Source organism: Stegodyphus dumicola, chromosome 3, assembly GCF_044657685.1.
Source record: "Stegodyphus dumicola isolate Sdum_Otavi_A_Nest chromosome 3, ASM4465768v1".
Taxonomy (NCBI): domain Eukaryota; kingdom Metazoa; phylum Arthropoda; class Arachnida; order Araneae; family Eresidae; genus Stegodyphus; species Stegodyphus dumicola.
Genome location: NC_140770.1, coordinates 20,025,031 through 20,044,561, shown reverse-complemented (window position 1 = coordinate 20,044,561; position 19,531 = coordinate 20,025,031). Strand labels below are relative to the sequence as shown.

Here is a 19,531-nt window from a genome sequence, read left to right as displayed (position 1 = left end):
CCTTTAATTGTAAACGTAAACATTGATCTTCCCAGTGCATTCTGGTTACTACATTTTTACTACTACTTCTGCTTTTCTTTATACTATTACTTCTCTTGCCTCGCACAGACATTCCAAGCGATCCAACTTGTCCACTTTGCAGTTCCGGAGAAGAAAGGGACAACGACCACCTGCTTTGATGTTGATGTGGGGCTCTTCGTGGCCTTAGAGAAGAGACGAGATACTGGAAGGCAAAAACGCTACATAGGCAATGACTTCGGTCTTTTTGTGCTTAGGTCTATTGTTTGTAAACTCTGTTTATAAGATTGTAAATTTTTGTGCCTATTCATTGAAAAACAAACATTTTATCTTCACCCCTCTTTTTTTTCACTACTTTTTCTCCTCTACTTTCTGAATCATATTAACCAAGATGCTGATGTCCCTGCTAACGTTGTAAATTACGATCGATTACATTAACATTAATAATAACTAAAATAGTCAACTCCTGCCTTAAAGCACATTCTTCTCATAACATATCAAAAATAACATCAAAACACCCCGCAGAATACATATCATTATAATACGGCTTATACCATCCTACTGAGTGCATTACTAGAATATTAAAATTAACAGTTTTAAGTATATAACTATAAAATGTTAACTGTTTTAAAAAATAAAAGATTTAAAACTTTGGGATTCCATTTACAAATCATTGCTTTACAAAACGTTGCCATCCACAACTTCAAAACAAAAAAATAATTAAATTAACATTTTACATTTTCCAGTCTTTTAAAATATTAAGTCAGTGTTCGTGTTAATAGTTCGTGTAAACTTTATGAATAAACATGTCAGGAGAGCAAAAATTTACCAAAAATTTGGAATTGTTTTTACGACTTCAAGCAGTAACAGTGTTTACAGCTGCATATATCCAGAAATACTTATCATCCGGATTGATCAGTTTACTCGTCTGCATTCCTCTTTTCTAATATAGCATAAAAATTTTACTATTAGACAATATAATTATTTTGCCCATTCATCCTCACGTTTTTCGTATCTTTTTAACTCTGGTCATGGGACCACGAAAACTATTTTTATGACTCACTGAACAATTTGCTGATATATTCGTGTCTTCGCAAAAAATTAGTAATAGTTTTGCAAGATTGCTAAATGTCTGCAATTTATGCAGTTCAGCAAATGAAACTGTTGTATATGCCTTACGAGAAAGAACACATGTTAAATACATTTTAGGACTTCATTTGGTATTTGTAGTAAGAATTTTAAATATTTAAAACAGGATCATGATAACATTATGATAAATATGATATAAATTTGTTAATATGGCATTGTTTTATATAATATTAGGCAGATGGTATAGGCCTGCTAAAAACGGAACGGAAGAAATTGAATATTTAAGCATATTTCTACAAATTATCGTACAATTTAATTTGTGTTAGTTTCAGATTCGTTTCGATAACATTTCGAAAGGAGAGATAATGTGCGACTTAGGCAGCTGTTTGTGACTAAACCATTATATTTAAACGATTCTTAGACCAACGTTTTTATCCATTTTATTCCCGGTATCACTTTGTTAAAGTGGCAATCACTGCATTCATATAATGGCTTCGATGACTAAGTTTGTAGTTTTCTTTGTTGGGCTATTTCTTGTTATAGACGCTAAGGAAGTTGACGTGTGCAAAGACCAGCATCCTACAAAAGACGACTTCGAACTACCGAAGGTATAGAGAAATAAGTTAGTTTTTAAACATGTTTATTTTAATAACTCAGATATATAATTTTGAAAAATTGAATTTTAAAACACTCGATATCTGATGCTGAATTCTACATAAAAATATTACAGGAGCGCAGCTATATTTTCATTTTAATATTGCTGATGTAATTATATTACTTGGAATCTTTCTCTTAGAAATTTCGAAAAAATATCATTTTGCCCTTCTCCACTGTTAAATAATGAAGAATCAGTATATATGTATGTAAAATGTAAGAAAATATGATAGGTGCTTTAAAAATAATTGGCAACCTTAAAATTAACGATTCTAGATTTGATGCTGTAGCCCTAAATTTATTTGTTCTCCCAAATTCGAGATCTTTCGATGATTAGATAATAACCTAAAATTAACAAATCATAGCTTAGAGTACTCTCTGCACGTACTTAGTATAGATACCGCTGGCAATTCCTTTCCTTAGCTTCAATCACGTCAACATCCACGGTGCTTTGCTTTCTCTTCCCAAATGCCTACTAGTATTTCGTAAAAAACCAAACCACACAGCAATTTAATAATGATTAAATCAGTGTCTGCCAAATTAATTTGATGTGTGTGAAATTAAAAATTGGTGATTTGTCGACATCCAGTTTTGTTATCTTCATCTGTAAGCCTTAACCATCAGCCATGGCAGATATCGAAAGCTGTTAAAAGTTTTACTGTCTTCTTCTATGTCTTGTATGTTTCTCACATTGTGAAAACAATGGCTGCAACTAAAGCCACCAGATTTTGAACACATGTAGTTCTTTACTTGAACATGCGCATCTAGGAGCCAGAATTTTAAATTTCAAAATTGTTCTTTATTTATTTGCACTAAAATAGCTGTTAGTCTCGAAACAGGATTTTTAAGCCGATATATCGTAATATAACTATAAATACGTCTTTTCAATTTTCATTCGAGTCTGTCAAAATATATCTCTTTCAAATGGAACAAATAAGTAGATAGCAAACAAAGACCAGAATAACAATGCGAAACAATCTCCCATACTTTCCAGAAGATGTTGATGCTTTAATATAGCACTTTGGTGCTGGAATGATTTTTGGTATCTTCCTTCAGGCGAAAGTATCATAGAGATTGGCTATTCTGCTAAACAGCATTATTATTATTATTATTATTATTATTATTATTATTATTATTATATTCTGGAGAACAAGGGCTCCGTTGCCTTACAGTCTAGCAGACTGCCTTACACGGATTAAAGCCTCTGTCTCCGGAAGCTCTCTACTACCCACTCCACCACAACCGGTTTAGAAAGTCCTCCACGAAGGCATCCCTTCCTCAAGGCAGATAGCCCTCGAGTGCTTTGCCGTAAACTAATAAACCAAACCAAACCAAACCACCACAACCGGGGTGGGTTGCTGGTCAGACGGCAATTGCTGAGTCTTAAAACAAAGAGATACATGGGCAAACAAGGCCAGTGTGCAACAGAGGTTTCAATACATAGTTTGGATTTGCAATTTTTTCTTCTAATACATACGTCATACATTTATCACAGCTTATTTACAATCATTCCTTTGCGACATACTTCAGCCATTAATATTGATTTCAGACATGCAATTTTACACAGTTCTATATAAATTCCTGTGACCAGGGTTACATTTAGCCTTCTTCAGATAATTCTCTGGAATCTACAGTTTAGTTAACAGACTGTCATTTTCTGGCATCAACAGTGGTCTCTGTTGATGCCGAGAATCGCTTTGTTGATACCAGAGAATCTCTGGCATTCTTCAGTCATTCTCTGGCATCAGCAGTGGTCAACAGACATGGTGCTTTGAAGAAACATCGCAATATCAGCTCATATTACGTACGATTATCAGTACAAACTCTCAAAGAACTGCGGTATGAAACTGTTCTTCAATTGCCATATTTCGATAACTAATCTTTCGCTGCTTACAACTTCTCCTGGCATCTCAAGCACATTTTAACCACAGAAAAATTCGTTGACGATCGAGAGATCCAGCTTGCAGTTGACAGATTTTTCGTATCATTATTTCCTGTATTCTTTCGCTAAAGACTCCTGTCGTTAACAAAACCTTATTCAAAGTGAGTGCACATTGAAGGAGATTATTTTGATCACCAAGTACTGTTTACGTAGGATATTTATCACATGAAGTATGATATGCCTGCTGAACGCCTCAATTCTGTATTAATGCATTTTTGCGCATATAAGCAGAATGTCAAATTGTGAAAAGCGTTTTATGGAAAATTACATCGCCGCCTTTCATCTGTGCTTAATATTGTTCTGCAGACTGCTAAAACCTTTTATTTAAATCTGATAATTTTCGTTTTTCAACAGCTTGCCGGTAGATGGCATGTGTTCGTATATCCCTACACGTTTGAAAATGTAAACTCAGAGAGATGTTACAAATATCATATGACGGTAGTAGGCGACGATGTTCACTTCACAATAAGCTATCTAAGGAAAAATGAAACGTAAGTAAGATCTCCTTTTCCTTCTTCTTTTTTTATGTGTATGTGTTAATATTGAATGAAAACACTTCCTTTTCCGTGTCTTAAAAATAATTTAAAGCTACAGATTCCTATATTTTGACAGAATTCTTCTAAAAATTGATTTTAAAGTTTTAGCAAAAATACTCTTTGCTCATAAGTAAATATTATCACCAATGTCGTGATTATTACATGTGGTAAAAAGGTTTTTCTGAGTTTCCATACACATTCAAAGAGCCAATGTATTAGAATCTTTAAATGCAGTTATTATTATTTATACTCAATTTCTTATAACTCAGAAAATAATTGCTAAAATGTTTTGAAAATTTAATGCATGTTGCTAATAATATGTATTAAAAAGTTAATTTTTTGTTATTAAGTTATTAAAACTAGTATTTATAAAGTATTGAAACTTCGGAAGTCCCGCTGGATGTTAAAAAAATCAGAAAAAAATATGTCCTTTGTTATCCTTTGGTAATATCTTTAACTTTTACCTCCACTTGGTTTGTATTTTCAAATTTCCAAAATGTTACCATTTTACGTGACATAAGGTCTTTAATTTAATTTCAAATTATAACTGCTTTACAAACCGAGCACTTAAAGCACACTACGTATTATTTAATTATCTGTAATCTTTATTGTCATATAAATAAGATTGTTATGTTGTTTTTCTCAAAAAGAAAAATAATCCCCGGATTGAATTGCTTAACCACTTATATAATATACAAGGTATTTAATTTGATAAATGCAAATGTTATCAGTCTTAATTCATTTTTTGAATAGCGTCTTTCTAAAGTCATTTATTGCAGTCTCAGAACAAAATAACTTTATTTGTAAGAATTTATTTGTTTTAACAAACATTAAGTTTTAGTTAAATAAACTTTCCTTTCATTCTAGTTTTTACCCACCATTTCCTTCCAGAATGCTTGTCAGATAGCGAGCGTGTATTTAAATTATGAAAGAAAGAAGAGTGTATTTTAGCAGAGATTTCGGAAGATAATTTTAGAGATGCTATTCCTGCTTGAGGGTCACGTTGTTACTAACGATTCGATTCTGTAGCGTTAAGTGCTTCTAGCCATTAAGCTTGTTTCCGCCGGCTTGTACCAGTTAGAGCCATCCTTCGCGTTAATTTATCATGTGAGCCGTAGGACTTGTAAAATTACATTTTATTTGAATTTCAACTTTGCCTTTTTGAGTTCAGCCAAATCTGTTGGCTTTAAAAAAGACCAAGTGGGGCCGCTTGTTCAACTAAATGTGATTGAACAATGGGTCCTATCCTTTACAAACTTCTGCCCTTGTCTGTTGTTGTCAAGACCTCGGGATAATTCGTCGTACAGTCTTTTGAACGCTCGTTACTTTACGCTACCGAGCAGAACTAGACTCTGTAAGTCACTGCATTCACCTGATGTTTTTTACCTTAAATATTTATAGGAATTTTACCAATTTATTTCCGAGAGAGGTGTTTTTAACTCTTTTTGTCAATTCATTGTAAAACTTGGTAATCATCCTTAATTTTATTTCAGTTTCTTCTGTTTATTTTGTATTGTGTTTCATACTTACTTCTGTAAGCCCCATGTGATATTATGAGGTACATGGGAAACTTATTGTGTTTCTTTAATAAACAAAATCTTTAAAGGAAGAAAAGAATAAACGAATTTAATTCCTATAAAAGAAGTGATTATCATAAACGTAACCTTATGCATGCAACGACTGCCCTGTGTTTTCGTTTCTGTAAGAGAATTACACTGGTGTGCAAAAATTAAGGACAAAGTCGAAAAATTAGCATATCAGCTGAAGGAAGAGGCAGAGCAGACAGAAAGACCAATCAGGAGATTAAGTAAGGTGATGTACGGTAGCACATGCGCAGATATGCAGGTAGACGCAATGGGGGAATGTCTGAGTAGTATACAGCATGTTGTCGGTGTAAGATCAGTATTTCTTGCAAAGAGATTGCACGCCGTATAGCAGTTAAAATCACACCGAGTTGCTGCCTCAGCGAGAAATGGCGAATAATTAGTCAGTTAGACGACATCTGGATGCTCTTACCCGAGGTCGAATCATTGGGAAGTTGGAGGAAGGCCGCAGTGTGACAAGTGTGGCTGCAGAGTTCGGAATTGCTCACAGCATCGTTTCACGACTTTGAAGACAATTTCAAACTACAGGAACAGCTATCCGGGGGTTTAGTAGTGGTCGTCCACGAGGAACCACACCCGCAGATGACCGGTATATTGCCTTACAGGCCAGAAGAAACAGGCGGCAGACAGCGGGAAAAATCGCTAGACACACGACACAGGCGACTGGACGACCGATATCGCGTTTTACCGTGGCCAGAAGACTGCACGGTGGTGGTCTGTTTGCACGACGCCCTGTACGGTGTGTACCTCTAACGCCTGCCCATCGGAGAAGGCGTTCTCTGTGGTGCCGGGAATTGGAGAGACAATGAATGGGGACGAGTACTCTTTACAGATGAGAGCAGATTCAGTCTGAGTAGCGATTCTCATCGCATACTCATCTGGAGAGAGCGGGGAAGCCGCAATCCTCCCTCGAACATCATTGAAAGGGACAGGTATGGAGGTGGCGGTGTTCTCGTTTGGGGAGGCATCATGCTTGGTAGTCGTACAGACCTTCACGTCTTCGACGCAGGTTCAGTCAACGGGACCCGTTATTGTAACGAGATTCTTCTTCCATATGTGCGTCTTTTTAGAGGCGCTATGGGTCCGCAGTTCCTTTTCATGGACGACAATGCACCATGTCATCGCACAGTAGCTGCCGAACAGCTCTTAGAGAGTGAGGATATTGAACGTATGGATTGGCCGGCACGATTTCCGGATCTCAATCCCATCGAGGATGTATGGGATTTTCTAGGCAGACGCTTGGCAGCTCGTACCTTACCACCAGTAACGATTCCGGAGCTTCGATTGGCGCTGCAAGACGAATGGGCAGCAATGCCTCAGCAACTCATTGACACCCTCATTCTCAGCATGGGCAGACGCTGTGAAACCTGCCTAGCAGTCAGGGGAGATCATATCCCCTATTAAAGACCGGATGTTTCTTACTGGACACCCATCACAGGGATGTTTCGGCCTTCAGTCGCATTGCGCTCCATGCTACTTTTTCAATAAAGCTTCTTTTTATCCCTCTGATTTCTCTTTTAGTAAGTGTTGATTACATTACTCATGTTCTTACGTATTGGAGATCTTACGGTATTAAATGTGTTGATTTGGAAAGCTTTTGTACAAAGTTATATTGAAAAAACCGTCTCGTCCTTAATTTTTGCACAAGAGTGTATTTCATTTTGTTCTCGCCTCTGTTTCAGTGCCAGCATACGAAAACGTTTTTTCAAAGCACAACTATATGTGTAGTAATTGTTTATGAAACTACTCCCTAACCATAAGCTTGCCTTGAGAATTGGAATAGTTCTCTAATTTAATTAATTTAGAAGTCAAACCACAAAATCAGCTTTATGATTTCAAATTTTCACAGGACTAGTTTGGATGGTTATACCGAACAATGATCCTCAGCTTCAAAAGCATTATTCAAAAATTATCTTCCTTTGGTGAATTAGATTTTCTGGAGGCATTTCACATTCAACTAATTCTTTCTGTCCTAGAAAAAGACCCTAATTCCAAAGCATCTATGCCTCCAACCTTTAACGAAATCATGTTTCCGCTCTAGTGTCAACAACAGCAGGCGCCAGTTGCTTAACTCCTATGCAGTCTCTTTTGTAATATCTTACCTAATCATTATATATTATATCGTCCATTTGCGCTTTTGCAGCTGAGGATGATGGTTGGGTAAAACCATCGAAATTAGTCCTGTCAAAATTTGAAAACGTAACGCTTATTTTTGTTGTTTGACTTCTAAATTAATACTTGTTCGTCATGTTATTGTATCTTAATTAGTTCTCTAATGCTCATAAACAAATAAAAAAGTTGAATCTATTTTCTCAAAGTAAAAAACTTTGCTTCAGATTCGGATTAAAAATGTTACATAAATGATTATTTATATGTAATTAAATTCAAATATTTCCTCATACTGTACAGTTCATTTAATTATTGAAATAATATAAAATGTCTCCAATCCATTTTAAAATATCTTGTTCCATATTTAACATAGATCAGAGGAAAGACGTACTCTCGAAGGTAAATTGAGCAGCGATCCTGATAGTCCTGGAACAGTACGATCCACGATGCCTGCTGGTATATTTCTTTTGCATTTTTATCAACATTAAAACAATAAAAATTGTATTGATTATATGTAACTGAAACGTTAGCGAAGAGAGTTAAAGTTATGTGCTGTTTACCTTTCATGAATACACAGTTATTAATAACTTTAATTTGTACAAGTTGCTCAAAAAATGTGGGACTGTTCTATAACTTCCGTTCTACTGGACCGATTGTCGAAATTTAACTTGCATTTTCCAAGTCTCCAAAGCCCGACATAGGATATATATTAGATTTATATATAACATTGTTCTAGCTTAGGTATTTTGACACCAAATCTTACATTTTTCTGAAATAACATACCAATATTTTTCTATATTTCGAGTCTACGACTCAAATTACGCCAAAGTGCCAAGTTTTGTAAAAATCGCACGAGCAGTTTTTAAATACTTAGCTCCCAAAATTTTAGCTCCTCCATGTTAATTAAATTTGGTACAATATTTATTAATATCTCTTTCTTTATGAAACTTATTTCATTCTTTCTTTCACATTTGGAAATTTATTGTTCATTCCAAATACGGTTCGCCCATTTTTTATGACTTAGTTTTTTAATTTGTATTTTTAAGTAAATTTTTATAAATTTTTCGAAAACCATTTTGAATCATATTGTATAAAATTTTTTCATCATTTTAAATAGATATATTCCTTAGCATACCTAAAAATCATTAGAGTGTTTTATTCAAAATATCCTAAGATATACGTGAATTGACATTTTGGTGCGTTATGAAGTTTTGCATATTTGTTATAAGCGATAATAACGCCAAATGTAGTTTAAGCACTTTGTCAAAATTGTTTGCAACTAGTATAAACGATGATCCTTTTTTTCCTCTTGTGAACAATGAAAAAAATCTGACGTATACACCACATGACTTCCTTGTACGGAATATTAAATTATGCGCATTTTTTCTTGCATTTCATTTAAACTTATTGGATTGAATTAAATCTACCTCGTCGATAGCCCTTAAACTAAAATAGAATACACTGTTTAAAACCCACCATATGTTTTTACCATAGTGGCCGTCTGGAGATAAGTTTCCTTAACAGAATCACATTTCACTCATTTTATAACTCAGAATTCACAGACATTATATCAGTTTGCAGAATTACCTAATCGTTGCCACATGTTCTATTCAAATACCTAAAGCGATGTATAAATAAAATTAAACAAACAAAGAAACAAATAGCTTTTCACAGACGATTTCGATATTTCTCATTCAAATAATTCAGTCATCACTTCGCGACAAGGCTAAAATACATATAAACTCAAAATATCTATATGAAAAATTAGGAGGTGAATCTTAAACACTTATTTCCTCGAATAAATTCGAGGTTGGATTAAGCATGATTTAAGCCGCAATAATAAAAGAAGGCGTTATCTTTGTTGTTTCGAACTCAGTTTCTATAGATTGGCAACAAATTCACTATTCTGTCAAGTTTTAAATGTTAACAAACATGGCCGCCATGACAAAATAATCACAAATAGCAGCACTTAAACAACATTTAAATTATTGATAATTCCCCAAATATCGCATGCAGAATTACTGAAGACATAAAAACCTTAACCGGAAGAAACGAACAACATAATTCAATCATTTTTAAAGCAAAAAAATGCACAATTTACAAACGTATAAGAGTAAAGAAATTGAGATTACTGAGATGAATAGCAGAGTGGATATAGGATATATACATGCATATATTTATGTACTTTTCGTGCGGCCGATTGCGACCAAAATATGAGCTGCAAATATACATGTTATAGCAGTCCTATATACAGAATTTCAACGTTCTGAGGCTACTCGATTTTCAGTTATGCAAGATACGTACGTACGTACGCACAGACGCCACGAAAAATTCTTTTCAAAATTCATTTTAAATCAGTTTTATAATTTTTGGGGGAAATAGAGTCCTTTATTTTGTCCTTATGTACTACATGTGTCAGGCAAAATCATCGTTAAATTGCATTTGATAGTGGTGAAAATGGATATTTTGTTAAAATATCATGACTGAAACCTTTCATGATTACAACACTTCCTTTTTAACTTCGTACAAACAAGTAAAAATGCGAATTCAAAATCCTCTTCATAAATGAATCATATAAGAACACTCGGCAGGAGGAAAAAATGCAGCATGTTGCAAATATAAGAATACGTGGCGACGTATAGGAACAGGCAGCCGGGGCTAATATATGAACACGTTACGATGTATAACAGCAGACAGCCAGATTTTTGGTGGTATATGTCGGTTGATTGGCGATTCAAATTCCAGGACATCTAGAACAAAGAAGTATATCTTGCACAAAAAAAAAAAAAAAAAAAAGAATGGGACAGTTCTATATCTCCCATTCTACTGGACTGATTATCGAAATTTAGTTTGTGTTTCCCTTGTCTCGAAATCGCGGCTTAGGATATTTATTAGATTTATATATGTAATTTTTCTAACATAGATACTTTAACACAAAATCGCACGTTTTCTAGAATTGCCAATTTTTTTTCATATATTTAATACAGCCAACGCCATAATTCGGAAGTAATTGCCATCAAATGTCAAATGTCAGTAAATCAAAACTATCAAATGTCAAATGTCAGTACTGTCAAATACCAGTAATCCAATATAGCGAATGCCCGAATACATGCCAATTTTTTTTCCTATATTTCGATTCTATGACTTAAATTATGCCTAGATACAAATTTTGTAACCTTTGGTAGGAAATTTATGAAGAAATTTCAAAATTTATCTTTGCGCATTTTTTTCAGTTTGCGCCAAGAATAATTTACTTGGCGAACGTCTTAATTAATGGCAACCTATTTTCCTTTCCTTTTTACTTCCTTGTACTTTCTTGAAGTAAAAACTTTCAAGAACTTTTACTTCAAGAAAGTAAGTACTTTAAAAAGTACTTACTTTCTTGAAGTAAAAAGGAAGTATTGTAATTGCGAAAAATTTCAAGCAGCATATTTGAACGAAAATATCCATTCTGACCGCTATCGAATGCAATTTAACGATGTTTTTGCCTGACATCTGTACGTAAGGACAGAATAAAAGACTCTTTTCCTCCAACAAAATTGTAAAACTGCTTTAAAAGGAATTCTGAAAAGAATTTTTCGTGGTGTTTGTACGTACGTATTTCGCGTAACTCAAAAACGAGTAGCCACAGAACGTTGAAATTTTGTATATAGGACTGCTATAATATGCAGATGTGCAACTCACATTTTAGTTGCAATCGGCCTCACCAAACATATATAAATATATTTATATATATAACCCCTCTGCTACCCTGCTCAGTGATCTCATTTTGTTTACTCTTATATGTTTGTAAATTGTGCACTTTTTGCTTTAAAAATGATTGTATTATATTGTTCTTATCTTCCGGTTAATGTTTTTATGCCTAGGAATTTTGCAAGCAATATTTGTAGAATTATCAACAATTTAATAGCTGTTTAAGTGCGGTTAAGCCTAATTTTTAAATAACATGGCGCACATTTGAAACAGAAGAATAATAGATTTGTTGCCAATCTAGAGCGACTAAGCTTTGTAACAACAAAGATAAAGCCTTCTTTTTTTATTGCGAATTAAATTATGCTTAATCCATTCTAGAATTTACTCTATGAAATAAGTGTTTAAGATTTACCTCGTAATTTTTTATGTAGATATTTCGAGTTTTGTATTACATTTTAGCCTTTTAGTGAAGTGAGGACTGAATGAATTGAATGAGAAATACTGAATCGCCTTCGAAAATCTGTTTCTTTTTTGTTTAAAGGGGGAATTTGCACATTTTCCACATTTTACGAATAAAATAACCACTAATATGTTTCTTTCCATCTTCTTTTTCTGAAGACATTCCCTTTATTGCATTAACTGTATTAAACAGTGTCATTTATTGTCAGCTCTCTTCTTCCCAGCTTGAGAAATCTTTCATCATTCAATACATTCTTTATTTGGAAAATTTATTCTTGAAACGATTTGTTCGTTATCCAAGGTGTTCGTGTACCAAGGTTCCACTGTACTTAGGATATATATAATGCACATACTTGCATGAAACATTTTAACTTCTTTTCACAATATTTTACCATACAGTCTTTTAGAGGTATCAGTGCTCACCGGAAATAAATTTTGAGTTTTCAAGGAATTATAAACGTTCGAGTATACTAATTACTTTCATGTACTGGTTTTTTCGTTAACCATTGAATTTTATTGCTTTCTTTCTATTCTTTCACGCAAACGTAAGTAACTTAAGTAAGTAAGTTTCTTAAGTGGTTTTTCAGTGTAATTGAGTATAATTGGACAGTTCAACATGTAACCTTTACAAAAACCGAAGTCTTCGTTAACTTGTATAATGTAAATACCGAAACGCCCGTCTCCGTCTATTACCCGTCCCATTCGTCTCCTTACATCGAAGTCCAATTAAGCACAAAAAAGGTGTGTCGACTTCAAATGACATCATGTTTACTTCCTAGCAAAGAAGCATCCATTAGCCTATTAAGATACGCTGTCTACAATGAACTGAAAGAATGCATTTGGGAAATCTGCACCCGTGATTGTTTCGGGTACTTGTAGTAGTTTGAACGAAAGGCCGTCCTTGTTAAAAAAGAATGTTCATAGTTTCATGTAGCGCCTTTTATTATAGAGCTCATATGAAACTCTTAACAGCTGTGAATATATACGCGTATTTCATTCCGAAAGGAAAAATAATCGATATATTATAGGTAACATGCATGTCTCATACCAGGACACAGATTGTATATGCATTAACTAGTGGTCTAACAGCTCAGCTTTGTAAACATCTGTGGTTAGTGAGAGAAGCATGACTAGATTTAACAATGGGGGCGAACTTGAAAACGTCATTTTGGGCAGAGCTGAAAAAGATGAAGTCTTTTCTCAGCTCCAGATGCTCTCGTAGCTGAGCAAAATCTGCAGGTTGTTAGGTCCAGTGCCAGATGCATTTGTAATTCTCAAGTATCTAGGTTTTGCTGTTGATTCCAATAGTGCTGAAGTTATGTTATTCCTTCCATTTTGTCAAGAGCGATATTGAATTTAAATTCAAGCCACATAATTAAACTATAGAATTTATTAATAATATAAAAACTAATATATTATTATTATTATGCAATAACAGTTACATTCAAAAGAAATTCAAAACTAGAATTGCCAGTTAAAAATACAAACACACACTTAAGAAGTTCCAAAGAGTTTCGTAGAAGTAAAACGAACATCAATAATCATAATCCTCGATTAAAACACAAACATAACAAAAATATAGGGAACTTAAGTCTCATAAATATGAATATAGCAGTTCGTCAAGTCCATCGGTGACAATGTTTGAGCACTTTTAATCATTAATGAAACAATTTTAATTTATTATATGTTACTTACTGTCAATTAATTTTATGTTATTTTTATAGTTACTTACTTACATATTTATTTGTTTACACAAATTATAGTGGGACGGGACGATACCTTTCACGTTGTCGATGCAAAGTATGATGATTATGTAATTTCTCATGTCTGTAATAATTCTCCATTTAACAAATCTGGTAAGTAAATTTAACTAGTGTTTTTGCACAAATTACGTAACTTAGATTCGTATATTATCTTATATATATTCAAGTGTTTGTCGCCGATAGTTTATTGGTTTCTTGCGTAACTTTAAATTGTTTTATTCCTAGTGCAGTGCAGCGCGTGACGAATATTATCAGAAAGCTAAGCCAGAAAAATTAAAAATACCAGAGCACGTGCATTTAACATTTAATAAATAAATTTAACATCTATACATATAATATATTTCGGAAATATACAACCGACAAAAACCGGCAACGATGAAAAAACAAATAAAATGAAATAAATAAATATCTTTATTATAGGAGGCTTAAGTGTCTGTTTGTCGCCGATAGTTTATGGGTCGCTTGTGTAACTGTACTAGCCAAAGGGATGAAGTTGCCACGGCGCAGCAAATGTAACTAGTGTTTTTGCAGAAATTACTTAACTAAAGTTCATATATTATGTGTTATTTTACGAGAAAACAATACTTGAACTCTAATATGAATCAATAATTAATTTTAGGCAAAGGCTTATAAGACATCTAGAATACGGTATATAAATTTGATTCTCTGCTCGTAATATCTATTTAAAAGTATATTTACTACTACAATCTGTCAGATAATTTCTAATGTTTCTCAAAAATAGCATGGTCAAACTGTAGGGTTTCCCTTAGTTAGAATAATCAATTATTCTAACTTTTGTTATCTTTTCTGTACACCTCAATTTCCCTTCGCATGAACTCGCCAGGATGCAAATTAAGTTAAAGGGAAGAAAAGTAATTAAACGGGCGAAAAGAGAAGGTTAATTAGAGCCATTAATCTGCTGCAAACCATCATTCCGTGTATTGGAGAGTGGTGTAGCTATTGGCAAATATGTATTAACGATTAAAAGTCATAGATCCTGCTTGTTAGACGGAAAAAGCGGAATTTAAAGCTAAAGAAAAATCTTTTCCTTTTCAACGAGCCGGAACCGATTGTTCCAAAGGCTAATTACCTAGGAATCATCATTAATGTCAAACTCACATGGTTACATTACATTTATGACGTGAGATGCAAAGCAATTAAAGTCAGTGTGTCTATTTTCAATGATACGGAAATACTCAAAGCTGGATCTTTCAAAGAAAACACTCATCTACACTTCAGGTATTAGACCCGTGATGACTTGTGCTTCGCCTCATTAGGCTACTGTTATTCCTTCAGGTATACACAAATTCAAGTTGTGCAAAACAGATTTTTGAGGATCAGCACTAAGGCACACTATTTCGTTCGAAATAGACTTCCACAAGCTGACTTCAAACTGGATATATTGGATAACTTTATCAGGAAAGGTAACAGAAAATTCTTCCAGAGTGCACAATTTCGTGACCAAATAAATGTTTTTATGAACTTTTCAATACGACGTGCTCCACGAAGATTTATATCTTCGCCTTCAGAAAGGCTTCATCGGCAGTGAAAGCCAGGATTTTCACACTTAAACGTTCTTGTAGTTATGCAGTATTTTATACAAATGTATTTTATTTTCATAGTTTAATTCCTGCACATTCCAGCAGCATTTTCCAGAGACAGCACTTGAGTGGGTGACCATCCACATGTTCCCGGATTCTGCTCGATGTGCTATATAGCTCCTGTTACTGAACTTTAGCACCTACGATTAGTGCATAAATTCATTCTCTGCCTTCTGCAACTAATTATGTATAATCTTACATCTTGCTGTCATCAGTACTGTTATCCAAGTTATTCTGCATATCAACTAGAACTGTTATAACACTGTTTTATGTATCAATTACTCACCCTTCAACCATCCTAGTTGTCCTGCTGGACCCATCAGCCAACTAGTCACTCTAGTTCAAGCGCCCACTGAGGCAATAACACCAAAACGGCCGGAAAACAACGTGCATTTAGCACGTTAATCGCGGTACTTGAGGGACCTGGAAGTTAGTGTGTTAGAGTGTGATTTCGCTAGCATAGCTCACGTTGCTACTTTGTCCTTGCTGCTGTTACTCTGAGTTGCTGACAGACCTTCTAGCCCTTTATTTAAAGTGTACCGGCTTAGGTTTCTGAGTCAGCTTGTTAGTTTTAAGCAATCCAGCACAACTCATTGCCATTTAAGCTACTGTTAATTTACCCTTAAGCCTTTCACTGCAATTAATCAGTGTCATTTTCAGCACGAAGTATGTGCATTTTTGTTAAAGAGTTCATAAAGTAAAAACCTTTTGCCTGTGTGCTATTTCTTCCCGTCTATGCGAGAAGTTGCATGGTTTAGTATGATAGTTTCCTTTTCATGACAGCTAGAACAACAAGATCTCCTAAAACACACAAGTTTGCTAAATCGTAATTAAATCGGATGGTAAAACAGCTTACACTTCTTAATTTAATTACAAATTTATAGATATTGGAACTGATTATGAACTTATTTTCAATTGCTTATATTTTCAGTGTCTAACTGTTTGTCATAAAATTAATGCATATCTCGCAGATTAACATTTCGCTAAGCAGAAAAATTTATTATTATTATTATTATTATTAAAGACAATAATTTTGCAAATTATTTTCTCTAGCACTGGTTTCGGTTATAACGAGGGACGATCAACTCAGTGATGCTAAAAAGAAGAGTTTGCTGCAGAAGCTGAAGTCATTACAGTTTGATACAGAACGTTTGAAATTCGACACCAAAGAAAATTGTTAACATTGCTTTGCATTGGATATAAAAATTGAGATTATTCATTAAATATGAAGTGTTGAAATTCATTGCTTTTTTTTTTCTCATTAAATGCGATTACTCACAGCCTCACAAACTAACTAGAGATTTTAGTGTCTTCTGTTAAAAGCCTATAATAAAACTTTTCATTTCCTGAAATGAAGAATGTAAAAGAATCTAATCTAGGTTTGCACTTCAACCAACTTTTCGTAGACAGAACCATTTCTAGATAAAATGGTCTTATGCCCTGAATTTATCACGTTTTGTCCAGTTTTATGTTTATCCTTAATCCCCCTCCCCCGTCGCGTCGTTTATTCTACTGGCTGAAATCTATATTCTGGGAGTCTCGATTCAGGGAATGTAAAGTACAGGACCCGTTTCCTGCTTCCCGGAAAGGCAGTCTATGCTGTCCAAGAATGCCATCCAACTGGTAGCGTACGGCCAGTCTTCATTTGACACCAGTTCTAACATGTAGGTTTTTTGAGATGCCACCTCTAAATATGCGGCCAGCCGAACGTCCTCTCGAGAGGTTTGTGATAGGAAAAAAATTTTATAAGACCCTCGGACCTTCCCATCTCTCGGGTGCTCACAAGAAACTCCTACTATCACCTCTATGGTGCTCAAGGCTATAAACAATAACAATAATACAGCACACATTAAGGCTATTTCTACTATATCTAGATACTAAATTGATTAATACCAACATAGAAAAAAAAGGATTTTTATAACAGAGTTGCATTTGCAGAATTTCAAATCGCTTGTAATGCACCAAAAAGTACACTTGTTTTTGATTTGCACTGTTAATAACTGCGAAACACGAAAGCAAATATCAAATTCGAAAACATGTATTATTTTACATTTTACTGATTCCATAACGCGCAGTAGTCTTTATTTAGTTGTAATTCAAAAACTTAAGGAACATTGTTTTCCTGGTAACCTAAATATCTCGTTGATAAACACCCAGATTAAAATTAATTTAGATTTAAAGACAAAAGAGAAACACGCCAAACTAAAACATAAAAATTATAAAGCAACAACCTAGTGTTAGGCGTAAATTTTAGTCAGAATTCTATCAATTTCTAGGCAAACAGGTACAGTTCCCTCTTCCTCATGATCAAAGAAATCTTACCAGATTCCTGATGAAGAGGGACCTGTGCCTTCTTGCCCTAAAAATCAATAGAGTTTTCACTAAAACCTACACTAAACTTGAGGCTTTGCTAATTTCATGAATTTAGATTCGTTGATACAATAGAAATAACATGGTAAAAATTAAATTAAGGTATTCTTCTTCAAAATATTTATTTTAAATATGTAAAAAATACTTAATTTATTTTAATTAGAGAAATTATACATTATTCCATGGCCGAATAAAATGCAAATTTTAAAAGCAAGAAGTAGAGGCAAGCCTTTCATTATGTTGATATAAATTTAGAAAATCCATGGACAATGAAACGTAACAAAATGTAATCCACAATTTAGCTTTATAAATCTTTCTGTTTATTGGAACAAGAAATTAAATTTTGCTTAGATAGGATCAAACTGAAATGATACTTGTACAAATTCTAACAGAGGTGTTTCTAAAATTATTTTATATATGAAAAAAAATAATAATTTGAAAATATAAAAATCTGAAAACTTTCAGATTTTATATTAACACCCAAAGGGGAGTTTTTTTAACGTTTTGTGTGTTAGCTTTATTTATTGAACATCATATTTTTCTCAATTAAACCATATAAAATCCAATTCAGTAGCAATACCATAAAATATTTAAAAACAGCATAGCTTTAAAATTTCCGACAGACAGTCTCGCGCGCTGGAGATAAAGTTTCTCTTTCCGTACAGTGTTGCTACTGCTCGCTTTGAAATCATTGAGTTTGTTAATCGGAAATTTAATAAAGGCTTACAAAATGTGAAATAGGAAGTAAAACAAACTTTAAATTCAAAATTCAGGTTTTCAGGTGCCCATGTTCGGATAGAGGACTACATTACTCAAAACCTGATGGCTTTTTCACAATGAGAGAAACATACATACATTCATGCAGATTCTTCATTATTTAATTTCTTTAATACAGAGCGATAATATTTGGCAGCAACAGTTTCAAAAGTGATACCACGTTTTTAGTAGTTCAACGCAAAATGCCATATCAATACTAATAGCCCTTCTAGGCTAAAAAAATTTTAGTGAGAAAGAACATTTCCTGTCATAAACATAATTTCTTTACTGGAACTTTTTTTTATTTTCATGAAGATTTCATAAATAAAAATCGACATTAGTAGTATATTATATAATTAATGCGATTAAAGAATATTTAACAATAAATGTTGCAAAATAGAACAAAAAAGTAAACTGATAAATTTTCTTATTCTCGCTTATGTTTGACATATATCTGTTACGGTGAAACACCGAAATCTGGAGAATGTCGACTTTCACCGGTGAATGTCAACAATCACATAGTCGCTTGGTGTATGTCCGAAATATTTTCCAAATACTCTTATTTCTGACTTACACCGGTCAGTGTCGACATTCACCATGTACTAATGGTGAATGTTGAACATATAACAATATCATATTTTCTTCTCCGTCATTCAGTCGCGAATAAACGCACTTGAAACTTGAAATAAGAACTTAAGAACATGAGAACCTAAAACACACAATACATTCAAAATGAGAAAGGAAAGTAATACAAGTTAAAAACTTACTTAATTATACAGTACGTTTTAAATGAGAATATAAAATAACAGCAATAAAAAACTTACTAAATTATGTGATTCAAATCTTATTTATTGCAACAACTTAAACTATTATTGCACTTTATGACCTCTCTTTTAGACTTTCACCAGAGCATATCTGTGATTGTCGACATACACCG

General features: G+C 33.7%; 1 protein-coding gene across 1 annotated transcript; it reads left to right on the top strand.

Moving 5' to 3' along the window:
• The first annotated feature begins 1,556 nt into the window (after positions 1-1,556).
• On the top strand, positions 1,557-16,711 carry LOC118182012 (uncharacterized). The gene is made up of 5 exons (XM_035351270.2): positions 1,557-1,715; positions 4,058-4,194; positions 8,326-8,408; positions 13,868-13,960; positions 16,522-16,711. Exons 1-5 carry the CDS (start codon positions 1,596-1,598, stop codon positions 16,647-16,649), a joined length of 561 nt encoding a protein of 186 aa, XP_035207161.1. The 5' UTR covers positions 1,557-1,595; the 3' UTR covers positions 16,650-16,711.
• Positions 16,712-19,531: the final 2,820 nt, after the last annotated feature.

What these genes read in the sequence shown, in the direction of transcription:
- LOC118182012 (XM_035351270.2), top strand. Translation starts at nt 1,596, where the DNA reads ATGGCTTCGATGACTAAGTTTGTAGTTTTCTTTGTTGGGCTATTTCTT. An exon ending in ACGATCCACGATGCCTGCTG is followed by an intron (nt 8,409 to 13,867) that starts GTATATTTCTTT and finishes CACAAATTATAG; the next exon opens with TGGGACGGGACGATACCTTT. An exon ending in TTCTCCATTTAACAAATCTG is followed by an intron (nt 13,961 to 16,521) that starts GTAAGTAAATTT and finishes TATTTTCTCTAG; the next exon opens with CACTGGTTTCGGTTATAACG.